This window comes from Osmerus eperlanus, chromosome 17 (assembly GCF_963692335.1).
Source record: "Osmerus eperlanus chromosome 17, fOsmEpe2.1, whole genome shotgun sequence".
Taxonomy (NCBI): Eukaryota; Metazoa; Chordata; class Actinopteri; order Osmeriformes; family Osmeridae; genus Osmerus; species Osmerus eperlanus.
This window is the reverse complement of record NC_085034.1, coordinates 8,028,114-8,039,188: the sequence shown is the minus strand read 5'-3', so window position 1 is coordinate 8,039,188 and position 11,075 is coordinate 8,028,114. Positions and strand designations below refer to the sequence as shown.

The window sequence follows — 11,075 nt, the reverse complement described above, 5'->3', positions numbered from 1 at the left end:
GTCGACGACGCTTGTGATTTCTGAACGACCCTTGCTCTCAGTCCCTCCCAGCTGTGGCCTGGGCGCATGCTAAGCTGCCAGATGAGAGACGAGCAGGGCTGGTCCGAGGGCTCGGAGACAACTCCAGGCAAACATCGATATCTGGGGACCCTCGGGGCCCGACTGAGGGAAACTGGGCTTGGTCAGCCGCGGGCGAACGCATCGCAAGGCTGGTCTGTACGCAGCGTATCAGAGGGAGCCTCGGAGATGAGAGAAAATAAAAAAGAGAGGTCGAGAAAAAGAAAAGTTGCGTCTCGCTCGTGACTTTTAAACCTCTTTCCTGATATTTTCTTGGAGTCTTGGAGGACAGTACCTTTTTTTTACTTCGAATGACGTCGATGCGGTCCAATTCAAACAACACGGTGGTATTAACTCTGAGTCACTCGACTAAAACTGAAAAAGTGAGCGATGGGAGTCCGAGAGAGAGAGAGGAGAGAGAACCTGATAAACATGACGGTTAAACAACCCTAGGAGAGACAAGGCTCGCCTCCAAATTCTGATAAGAAGTATATTCCCTGCCGTCTGGCCTTCGTTGGGGAAATGTGTTTACAATTACGATGCTCACTTTGAACGCTCCCTATGAAAACAGAACAGCCCCCAAAAAAACGAAAAACAAATAAAACATTTGCATATAAATCACAAAGAGGAGATTTCCGTGGTAAATTTCGAGGATGTTGTGTTCCACGCCAAGGAAAACGTAATGATCTTTATTAAATCTAACCGTATCTGACTGACAACAGTGGGGTGCTTAAAATCCTCCGGAAAGCTCTCTCTCGTTCGGCTTATCAGATGCGACTGCGAGGTGTGCTTCTGTGTTTCAGACCGTCTCTGTTTGTCGGCGGGTGGCGTCACCCCCGGTGTGCGGCCGTTTTCCTGTCCCGACCTGTGTTGGTTGAGGTCGCGGTGAAAATGTGCATGCCTAGTAGTACAATATGTAAAAGTGAAGGTTTCACATGGAAAAACAGCTTTTATTTGTGTAAGACACTGATAATGGGGTTGTTACGGCCCCTTAGGGAAGAAAGAATCAGTCAAACAGAGGTCAGGAATTTGTGGAAAACATTAGGTCTAATACAATTAGCACAACGGGAGATCTTGTATAACATGAATTCTATTGTTGATGCCAGAGTGAGTCAGTCATACACACACTGCAAACAGTCTGAGTGGGATCATCATGACCTGGAGTCGTTTCTAACATAAATGGCTTATCAAGTGACCTCATTTCAGTCAGCAACACCTTATTTGAAGACATCTTAACCCTTGTGCTGCCTTCCGGTCACATGACCCCAAAGGTTCATAACGAACCATCGTTGTGTTTACCCAATTTTACCCAATACAAAAACAAATAAAAATAATTTTCTTTTAACCTTATCTTCGGGTCATTCTGACCCATCAGTCATTGTGACCCACCGTCGTATTGCGATAACTTTACCGCATACAAAAACAAAGTGAAGCATTTTCTTTTAACCGTCGGGCTGTCTCAGACCCCCCACATTGCGAGGGTTAAAAGAAAATCATTTGTATCTGTTTTTGTATTGGGTAAAATTGGGTAAACACAACGATGGTTTGTTATGAACCTTTGGGTCATGTGACCCGAAGGCAGCACGAGGGTTAAGGAGAAGGTTTCAAGCTGCACGGGCAGCCCAGCTGACTGGATGTAAGCATAAGCAAGTTCATATCTAATCGTTTTGCACTTGAACTGGATGAGGCATTTCCGCAGGGAACAAAGAGAGACGTCGGGCGGCGCAACCCCGGCGTGACAGGTGAGCTACGGTCTCCCCCCTCCAACCCCGGCGTGACAGGTGAGCTACGGTCTCCCCCCTCCAACCCCGGCGTGACAGGTGAGCTACGGTCTCCCCCCTCCGATGCATCCCTCCCCCGGCCTGTCCGTCTGGATCTCACAGGTGCGGCTACTGGAGATGGATATGCAGCAGACCCCACATCTGGCCTGTTAGTGGGCGTGTTTGTGTGTGCGCGTGTTAGTGTGTGTCGGTGTGCGTGTCTGGGTGTTTGTTTGCGAATTCGATCTTGTTTTCCACTCGGACATCACAGAAAAAAAAAAAATAAAAAAAAAAAACTGCAATTCGAAAACCAGAGAAATAAAAACGTTTTGCTTCAGGCGGTCACGGTTGACTTCCCTTTAGGGTTTGGCTTTTTTTCTCGGCGGAATAAAATCACACACGCGCACACACGACAACACGTCTATATGACACACGCACACGAACCGTCACGAACACACCTGTGAACAAGTCAGCTTCGAGCTTCGAGCAGGGTCAGCTGTGTAAACAGAGGGGGGTGTCCGGTCTCCTACCTGTCCATGGACAGCTGGGCCACCAGCGTGACGTCGGTGTGGTCGGCGCTGGGCTCATACTCGTAGTGGAGGAAGTAGAGGTGCGTGCGGTGCACGGTGAAGCGCTCCCGCCGGAACTCGTAGCACGGGTCGTCCTCGTCCAGCTCCGACAGGGTCTTCTGGAGCTGCGCGGAACAGACAAGACGGCCCCGGTCACACAAACGCGCTCCACGGGGGGGGGGGGGGGGGGGGGGGGTTTGCGCGTTTTAGGCCGTTTGCGGCCGAAGGAGCGACGAGGAACGCGAACCCCTTCGCTGTTCACGCGGTCACCGCCCTGTTCCACCCCCGCTCGTTTTCACCACGGTCGCTCTCCCAAACAACAAGTCCGACTGACGATACACGTACGCAGGTCTTCTGGGAATCTGTGTGCTGAGAGTCTGAGAGAGATGGAGAGGGAGAGAGAAACAGAGAGGAAAGAAAGAGAGGAGAGCGAGGGAGAGTAAGAGAGAAAGGCGAGGGGGGGGGGGGGGGGGAGAGAGCGCGAAAGTGGAGAGAGATAAAGAGGGAGAGCGAGAGTAGAGAGAGATGAAGAGGTCGAGAGAGGAGACTGTCCATGCTGCGACGGAAGTCTCCGGAGGATCGTTCCACTAACTCCAGCAGAGTGATGAGTTTAGAGAGGGAGTGAACTGCGGTGGCCCCATTCCTCCTGGAGGACCTCAGTCTGCAGTGTTGTTGCTGCCACTGCTGCTACAGCCAATCCCTGAGGGACTTCATTAGACTAATCAGCTCTTTAATGGGCTTTAAATCACCGCTCCAACTCTGTGAGAGAGAGAGAAAGGGGGAAAAGATGAGCAAACTCTTTTTTTTTTTCTCCGGGGGGGAGGGGGGAGTTCAGGACACATTCAGCTGATAGGTGGCCAAAACAAAAGGGTTTGGCACACACAGCGGTGACGGAAAACTATGACGAGAAGAAACCAAGGGCACCAGAGCACTGCCCGCCTTCACACCTCTTCAGCCAACGATTTCAGAAGACGACAACGGGCGGGGGGGGGGGGGGGGGGGGGCGGCCACATTTGGGGCGCCGAGGTCTTAACGGGTACATGTGAGTAGCCATGTCTTGGATAGAAAGGTAAACCCCCCAAAATCCCCCCCCTCACCCCCTCTCGCCTCGCTGCTGCCTGTCTGCTTCGTGATCTCTGTCTGGCTCTGCGTGTTGCGGCTGCCCGCCTGCGTGCCCCGAGAGGAAAAAGAGACGACTTGTTATGTAGACACCCCCTCCCACCCACACCCCCACGGCGCGCTGTGATTGGTAGGAACCCCGGCCTGTTCCTGATCGTTCGCTGGTAACCACGGCGACGAGGCAGCGTGTGTGGCGCGCGCGCGCGTGACCGTGGTTCAGCTGTGGCGGCGGAGGAGGAGCTTGGAGTGAGGGGAAACGGGCTCTGCTTCCCTCCGTGCTGCTGTGACGCCGCCACCCCCGCAGCAGCCCGCTGTTCCCCACACCGTTCAGCACCGCGGACAGCGACCCCGGCCCGGCACTGCGCTAACACTCGGCAGGTTCAGCACCATGGACAGCTGCCGCCCGCCTCAGGCCCTAACACAGGTTCCACACGGGGGAGGTAAATTGGGCTCCAACCTACGTTCTCGCTGTTGTGGTCCGTCTCGCTGGGGCAGCCGAACAGCTCCCGGCGGAGGAGGTTGCCGTCGTACTCCAGGAAGGTCAGGTAGAGGTTCCGGAAGAACTCCACGTGCTTGTTCTTCACCCGCAGCTTCTTAGGGGAGTTCCAGTGGATCACCTGGAGGAGGGGGAGGAGGAGGAGGAGGAGGAGGAGGAGGGAGGGAGGGAGGGAGGAGGGAGGGAGGGGAGAAAGAGAGAGAAAGTTAGGAGACAAAGAATGAGGCAGACCGGTTGGGGAAAGTGAGACGACGGAAGACAAGAACAGGGGAATAGAAGAATAGAGAGAGAGAGAGAGAGGGAGGGAGTGAAAGCCAGACAGAGTAGCTCATTAAACACCGATAAAGAGCGAGCGAGTCAGGGGAAGTCGTTAAGCCAACTCCACAGTCCACACAGGTGTGCGAGTGGTGAGCATGAGGCCAGAGAGTCGACGCGCCAGCAGAGCTCCAGAGAGCAGCAGCAGGGACAGCAGGCAGGAGCCGGAGGCTCAACGCTGCCCTGACTCTGCCGTCACCCCCCCGGCGCACACGCACCTGGAGGGGTCGGAAGCTTCCGCTGCTGCCACGGGGCCGGCGGGTGGGCGGCAGAGGGTGCGGGAGCTCACCTTGAGGTCGGACACGTCTTTGTAGCACTTCTCGGAGCGGGTGTGGTCCGACAGCTGGACGTTCCAGAAGCAGGGCAGCTGGTGCACCAGGAAGGGGTTCTGTTTGATCACAGCGTTGAAGATGTCCTACAGACAGACAGACAGACAGACAGACAGACAGACAGAGAGACACAGAGAGAGAGCATCACACCACGGTCTTACTTCAGATGACATCAGTCACAGGCCCAGGCCAGCTCTCCAGGCCTGGACTGGACTTTTTAGAAAGCCCCTCGTACACAGAACCATCAACACAACACCGTGTGATACATTTCACCCCCGGTGTTCAGCGTGTACAAAGCCAGAACTCGCCCAAAACTTGGGGGGCTCTGCATGGGCTGTACTCTTCAAGTTCCAGCACTACTGGAAAGTGACCTGACACCACCCCACGTCCCCCTCCCCCCTTCCCGGAGAATCGCTTGTGTGTCATTTTCTCTTGAATTCCTCGAACAGGCTTTTTTTTCTTTTCTTCTTCCTGTAAGTACATCTGCGGTGATGCATTCCAAGTGTTAAAAGCAAGATCATTACTGGAATAACACAAGCCACGGGCTGAAGAGGGGGACCACATTTCATGTGAGTTTGAGCGAGGACTCTCTTACTGCGTCGGAGAGAGAGAGAGAGAGAGAGAGAGAGAGAGAGAGAGAGAGAGAGAGAGAGAGAGAGAGAGAGAGAGTACGAGACACTCGCAGGATTTGCTCTCCTAAAGGGAAACATAAAAAACCCATATCCCTCTAATGAACGCCGAGATAAAGAGGTCCTGACAGCTGATTGGTGGCCTGAACCCAGCGGGAAGGAGGATGGAATGGTAAAACGCTTCCGGAGGCTGGCTGTCTGGCTGGCTTTCATTTTTTTTTTCTTTTTTTCGCTCTTCCTCCACCCCCCCAAACGGCATCCCATTTACGAGACTTTTTCTTCGCTCAGCGTTTAATTAAAATCCCGTCAGCGTGCCCCTCGTTTTGGGCGATGGTTACGCCGCACTTGGAATAAATGAGAAGATAACTCGGCAGTTTAATCATCACAGGATGGATACGGAGCAGTAAAAATGGAATCCGCTTCATGGAGGTGTCCGTCCGGCCGGTCTGTTCATGGCCTGTTAGTGGTGTGGACGTGTGCATATGTTTACGCGTGTTTGGTACAAGGTGCGTCTGTATGAACACGCTGACGTACACGTATGTGTATGGATGAGAGAGAGAGTGTGTGCGTTTATGCTCGAGTGCGTATGCATGCACGTGTGGTTGACGGTGCGTGTGTGTGGGTGTATGGTTGAGTGTGTGCGCGCGTCTAACCTGATCAGCCAGTGAGGTGGACAACATGCTCATCAGCTCCCTCTCTGCCGTCAGTCTCCACATCTGCTCCCATCTCAGCTTCCTCAGGCGGTCCAGGAGCAGCAGAATCACCCCTACACACACACACACACATCCAAACGGTGACTTTGTGAACAGTGATTATTATCTGGCAAAAAGAGACCAGAACAGACATTTCTGGAGCTCAGAGATATAATCTACTGTAACGGGATTCCAGTCGGTCATCTTAAAGATTCCTATCCAGACGGGACCTGTCTATACCCGATGCTATCATCCCAGTTGGTGTCCTGTGCTCAACACCAAACATAGGGAACTTCAGAATTCAGAAGACGTACACAAAAAGTTTATTCCAGAAACTAAATGATATATGGACACCTTCCGATCTGTTCTTCCAAGGCTCCAGTTCGACTCGATTTTTCCTGCAAATCAAAAGCTCCTGGCTGGCACCAATGAAAGGAGGGGCCCAAATTGTTTCGGGGAGACAGACAGAGAGACAAAGAGAGAGAGAGAATCATTTCTTGGATTGGAACAAACAAACACATCTCTGGATCCCCGCTGTTCACCATCTGTTGCCCTGGCCACAGCCGGAAAAGCAAAGTTAAGTGCTGAATGCAGGCTCTTTCTATCTCTCTTTCGCTCCATCTCTCTCTCTTTGATTTGCTCTGCGTATAAATAGCTGCAGTATGCAATTTGTGTTTGCAATAAAGCTTTCGCACAGGTGGCTGAGGGAACTGAGGTCAGCCCATCTTTGAAATTCGCTGTTTCCTGTGGAGACGCACGCATATCCAGGAAGTTGAGGAAACAGACGAACAAACTTATATTACACCGAAAGCCAAAAAGTGAATTCTCCCGTTGAGCTTCCCTGTGGAAGAGACTAGCTCGATCTGATGCGGAAGAAAAAAGTAGAAATCAAGATAGGAAAAAGAACAGAATCGAATCAATTTTACCATCATTAGTTCACCATGGCTTTGGCCAGGAAATGTGCACGCTTTTGTTTGAAGAGAAAGAACACAACAATAGACTATTAGATTGTCTCGAGCCTCTCTGGGTTTATTGTGAGGCTCCTGCATATTTCATCGCCGCCTCCACAGAACCCCCCCCCCCCCCTGCCTCCGATGTGAAAGTACGCCCACGTGCTCACGCGCTCGGCACGCCTCGCCGTGCCTCGCCGTTAAACCGTGAACAGAGAGAGAGAGAGACCCACTCTGTTGTAAACAACAACACAAGTTTCCCCCCGGTTACCATGGCAGAGCAACACTGAACGTCGCCCCGCCACGTTTCAGAAAACACACAACACCAATTACTGTCTGACTCGCAGGTAGACACAGTAGTATTTCTGAACCAATAGGGAGACAGTAGACATTCTTGTGTTGGCTACGGTTTGTGTGTGTGTGTGTGTGTGGTGCTGGAAACCCCTAGTGCATCGTAGAGTAAGGAAATCTGGTGAGGGATCCATTTCCCTGTCTTTGGAGGCTCGTGGCAACCCTATGAAACAACAACTATGGTATTGGAAGGACGACGACTGACCTGTGTTGAAGCCTCTTCCCAGTGCCGGCCAGGGACGGTGGTTCTTCCACAGGTTCCCCAGGTACCAGTCGCTCTGGTTCTCCACCAGGCCCAAAACCTGCTGACCTGAGGACGGAACGCAAGACACACGCTTGGGTCAGGTCCTCTCTTTGTGGGCCAGTGGTGGAGAGGAAAGGACATTGGACGGAGGATGGAGATTCAAGGAGTTCCTGCGTGTGTGGAAAGAGCAGACATCTGTACACAGAATGCTGAATCATAAGGCCATAGCAGTAAAGAGAGAAGTGTTGCCAGTTCTTAATCTGTGTCTCCAACCTACAACCACGCACGCACGCATATGCGCACACAAACACAAACATGCACACACACACACACAGCTCCAGTGTGCACGCCGAGGTGGAATAAGCTCATCATCAGACGTTTCTAGGGCAAAGAGTTCACCACGCTGTGGGGAATTGAGGCTTAATGCCTCTTAATAAAGCCGGTTTTATTCATGAATCAAACACAAGCCGAGATGCACTTCCGAAGAGCCGGCGAGGTTTAACCACTGCCTTCACACTGGCGGCAAGCTACAAATTCGGGCAAAATGGTGCAAAATGAACACTCAATGAGGCTTTTGTGTAAGTAGACTCCCCCGGAATCAGAGCTGTTCACGGGCAGACAAAAGTGAGAAGAGAGAGAGAGGGGGGGGGGAGGGGGTGAGAGAATGGAGGGTGAGGGTTTTCAGGGATAGAAAACGGCCCACATAAAAGAGAGGGAGAGATTGAGGAAGGGGTCACGAGTGGGGCGTTTTCTTCCTCGGAGGTTCTGCGCGAGAGATTCCGGACTGAGGGATAGGTGGAGGAGAGGGAAATGGCCCAACAGGGGCGAAGGGGCGGAGGACAGGAGGGAGTCCCCGGAGATAGGGGTGAGAAGGGGTCACCGAGGAGGAGATAGGGGTGAGAGGGGGAGGAGACCGGGGGGGAGGAGGAGATAGGGGTGAGGGGGTGAGGAAATAGGGGGAGGAGAGATGATTAGAAGGACCCAGGGTAAGAGGGAGAAGATAGGGGATGGGGGCGTATGAGTAAGGGAAGGGGTGTGAAGGTGGGAGCTTTAATGAAGGCTGTAAGGAAGATGAATGAGAGGCTGTCGGACGGAGCAGCAGAGAGCAGGCAGCCCCTTAAGTCCCTGGAAAACAGAACCCACCACTCTGCTCTCAAGGTGACAACTGAGGGGGAACAATTAGGGAGGGCCAAACACGCTGGGCCAGGGCTTCCCTTAAGGGGAACCAGCTCGGAGATGGCTGTCTCTTGATTAGCGCTAATCAAGCTCTTCTTCCACCTCAATCAAAAGAAGGAGTCAAGCGGAGGACAACTAGCATTATGTAGGGAATTACTGTGGTGTGTCGAACGAGTTTGAGAATGCTCTCCAGCATTCTCAAACTCGTCCCCACCCCCACCCCAACATCGGCGTCCAGCCCTGCTTTCGAAACGAGCCGTCCATGACAGGCAGGCGGAGGGAAATCAATGCGGCTCTACTTTTAGCTCCCACACAAAACAGGGGAAAGAAAGAGCCTTGTTGACAAGGGCAAACGTCACTTTGACAGGCCTCATTTCCAAAACGGGCCAAATCCTTCCGAGAGCCCTCCGAAACTTCCGCCTAAGACTCAAAAACTCATCGTTACTTTGAGCCCCCAGACTTTCTTTTTTTCCCCTCACTTCTTTTTTTCCTTTGTTGGTCCAGGTCAGTTCATTTTTGCAACCAATTAGCTCGCATTGTACTATGTAATGGCTATTGATCGGCAATCAGAGACGATGGCGCTCAAGTCAATGGCCGCTATTTATAGTTTCCAGTTTTGGGTGGAAAACATTGAAAATCCCCACATAATAGGACCCACTCTCTTCTGCCTGGAGACGGGCCATCCTTACGATCCATACTCCATCATCCAGTAGACACGCAGTTGAGGGGGAAACTTATCGCATCTTAATGCAATTAGCTGGCGGGAGCGAAGGAGGGACGGAGGGAGAGAGAGGAAGGAGGATGGAAAGTGAACGGGAGACAAGCGAGTCCGTCTCTGGGTCTGTGCGTTTCTGAGTGATGAAGAGGCGCTAACACGGGTGACAAAGGGTCGCCGGTGACCAAAGAATCCTGGAATTACTTCTGCGTACCTAACACTTCCTCCTCCTCCTCCTCCTCCTCTACTGAAAAGAAACTTTTTCCTCTTTGCGATAACTGTCAAAGCCTCACACGCACACGCACTCCCTCAGTCCGCAGGCACCGGAACATTCCTTTACGTCAAGGGCACCAAACGGCGGCACCTGCCCACGTGCCCCCCAACGTCCTTGAAGGAGGACGAAGTGATCCGCTAAAACGACGCCGCCGTCGCTCAAACTTTGATCCGCCGGCTAAGTGGGACGGCACCTCATACACTTAGCGAACGCTAATACACTTAAGTGTTCTGCGTGAAGGTCACGCCGGCGGGTTCCACCTGCTAAAACTGTCATCTTCCATTTTGCCGTCAATCAGACGGGCAAGCTTCAAGAGAGGCAGGCGAGCTACGAAAAGGGGCTGTCGTCACCGACCCGCTTCTGTCCGTGACCGGGCCCTACCGTAACATAACACTCACCATTAGGCGGCTGCCGTCGGTTTTCTTCGTCATTTGTGCGTATGCCTTTCAAAGGGCAGTAGTAATATCAAACGTTATATCACGCGAGGTCATTTGGAATCCGGAGACAGATCTCGGGCGTCTATTGGCCGCGATCACGGGAGAGAGCGAGGCGCCATTGGAACGCAGGGAGGGGGGGCGGAGCGCAGACGGGGGGTGGGGGGGGGGGGTGGGGGGGGGAGAATTAGAGAGAGTGAGAGGGAGAGAGGTGAGAGGAACCGTGAGGGGGAAAAGAGAGCGAGAGAGAGAAATAGAGAGACAAAAAGAGAAAGGGAGAGAGACTAAAAGAAAGAGGCAGAGAGAGACTAAAAGAGAGAGGCAGAGAGAGACTAAAAGAGACAGGCAGAGAGAGAAAGTGGGGGGCTGGGTGATGGTAGCTGAGGACGTGTTCCACTCGGGGAGAGGTTTTTGTAGACACAGTCTATTACTTGAGAGCACAGAGTAACTGGAGGAACCGAATCAAAGCCGAGACCTCAAAGTGACGAATCATGGGCAAGCAGTCACTTTCTAGGTCTCTCTCTCTCTCTCTCTCTCCAAAAGCGTTCTCTCTCGACCTCGTTCTGGCTTCCGTTTTCTCTCTTCCAACTCCCTCTCTTTCTAGAGCCTCTCTCTCTCTTTCACGTCTTTTACCTCAGTCTCTGTCTTTCTGCATGTCTAGTCTCTCCCCTTTCTCGTCAGACTCCTCTCCTTCCTCTCTGTCTACTCGCCAGCCTTAACACCTTTTCAGATCCGTTCTCCATAAAAACCCCGGCGCTAGCCTAATGATGGATCGCCTGCTCTGAGCACACAGAGAGAGAGAGAGAGAGAGAGAGAGAGAGAGAGAGAGAGAGAGAGAGGAGAGAGAGAGAGAGAGAGAGAGAGAGAGAGAGAGAGAGAGAGAGAGAGAGAGAGAGAAGGTGAGCGATAGATGAGAGGGAGGAGCGAGAGAGAGAGACAGAGGGAGAGAGAGACAGAGAGAGCCC

General features: G+C 52.6%; 1 protein-coding gene across 2 annotated transcripts in view; it reads right to left on the bottom strand.

The window, feature by feature from the left end:
• The window catches only part of large1 (LARGE xylosyl- and glucuronyltransferase 1), a 43,866-nt gene that overhangs the window by 5,232 nt on the left and 27,559 nt on the right, over positions 1-11,075 (bottom strand). For both annotated transcript variants that reach the window (XM_062482759.1, XM_062482760.1), the window contains 5 exons: positions 7,473-7,577; positions 5,928-6,040; positions 4,606-4,731; positions 3,967-4,122; positions 2,348-2,511 (listed from right to left, as the gene is read on the bottom strand). In XM_062482759.1, the coding sequence (XP_062338743.1) occupies positions 2,348-2,511; positions 3,967-4,122; positions 4,606-4,731; positions 5,928-6,040; positions 7,473-7,577 (664 nt within the window). The remainder of the gene's footprint in view (positions 1-2,347; positions 2,512-3,966; positions 4,123-4,605; positions 4,732-5,927; positions 6,041-7,472; positions 7,578-11,075) is intronic.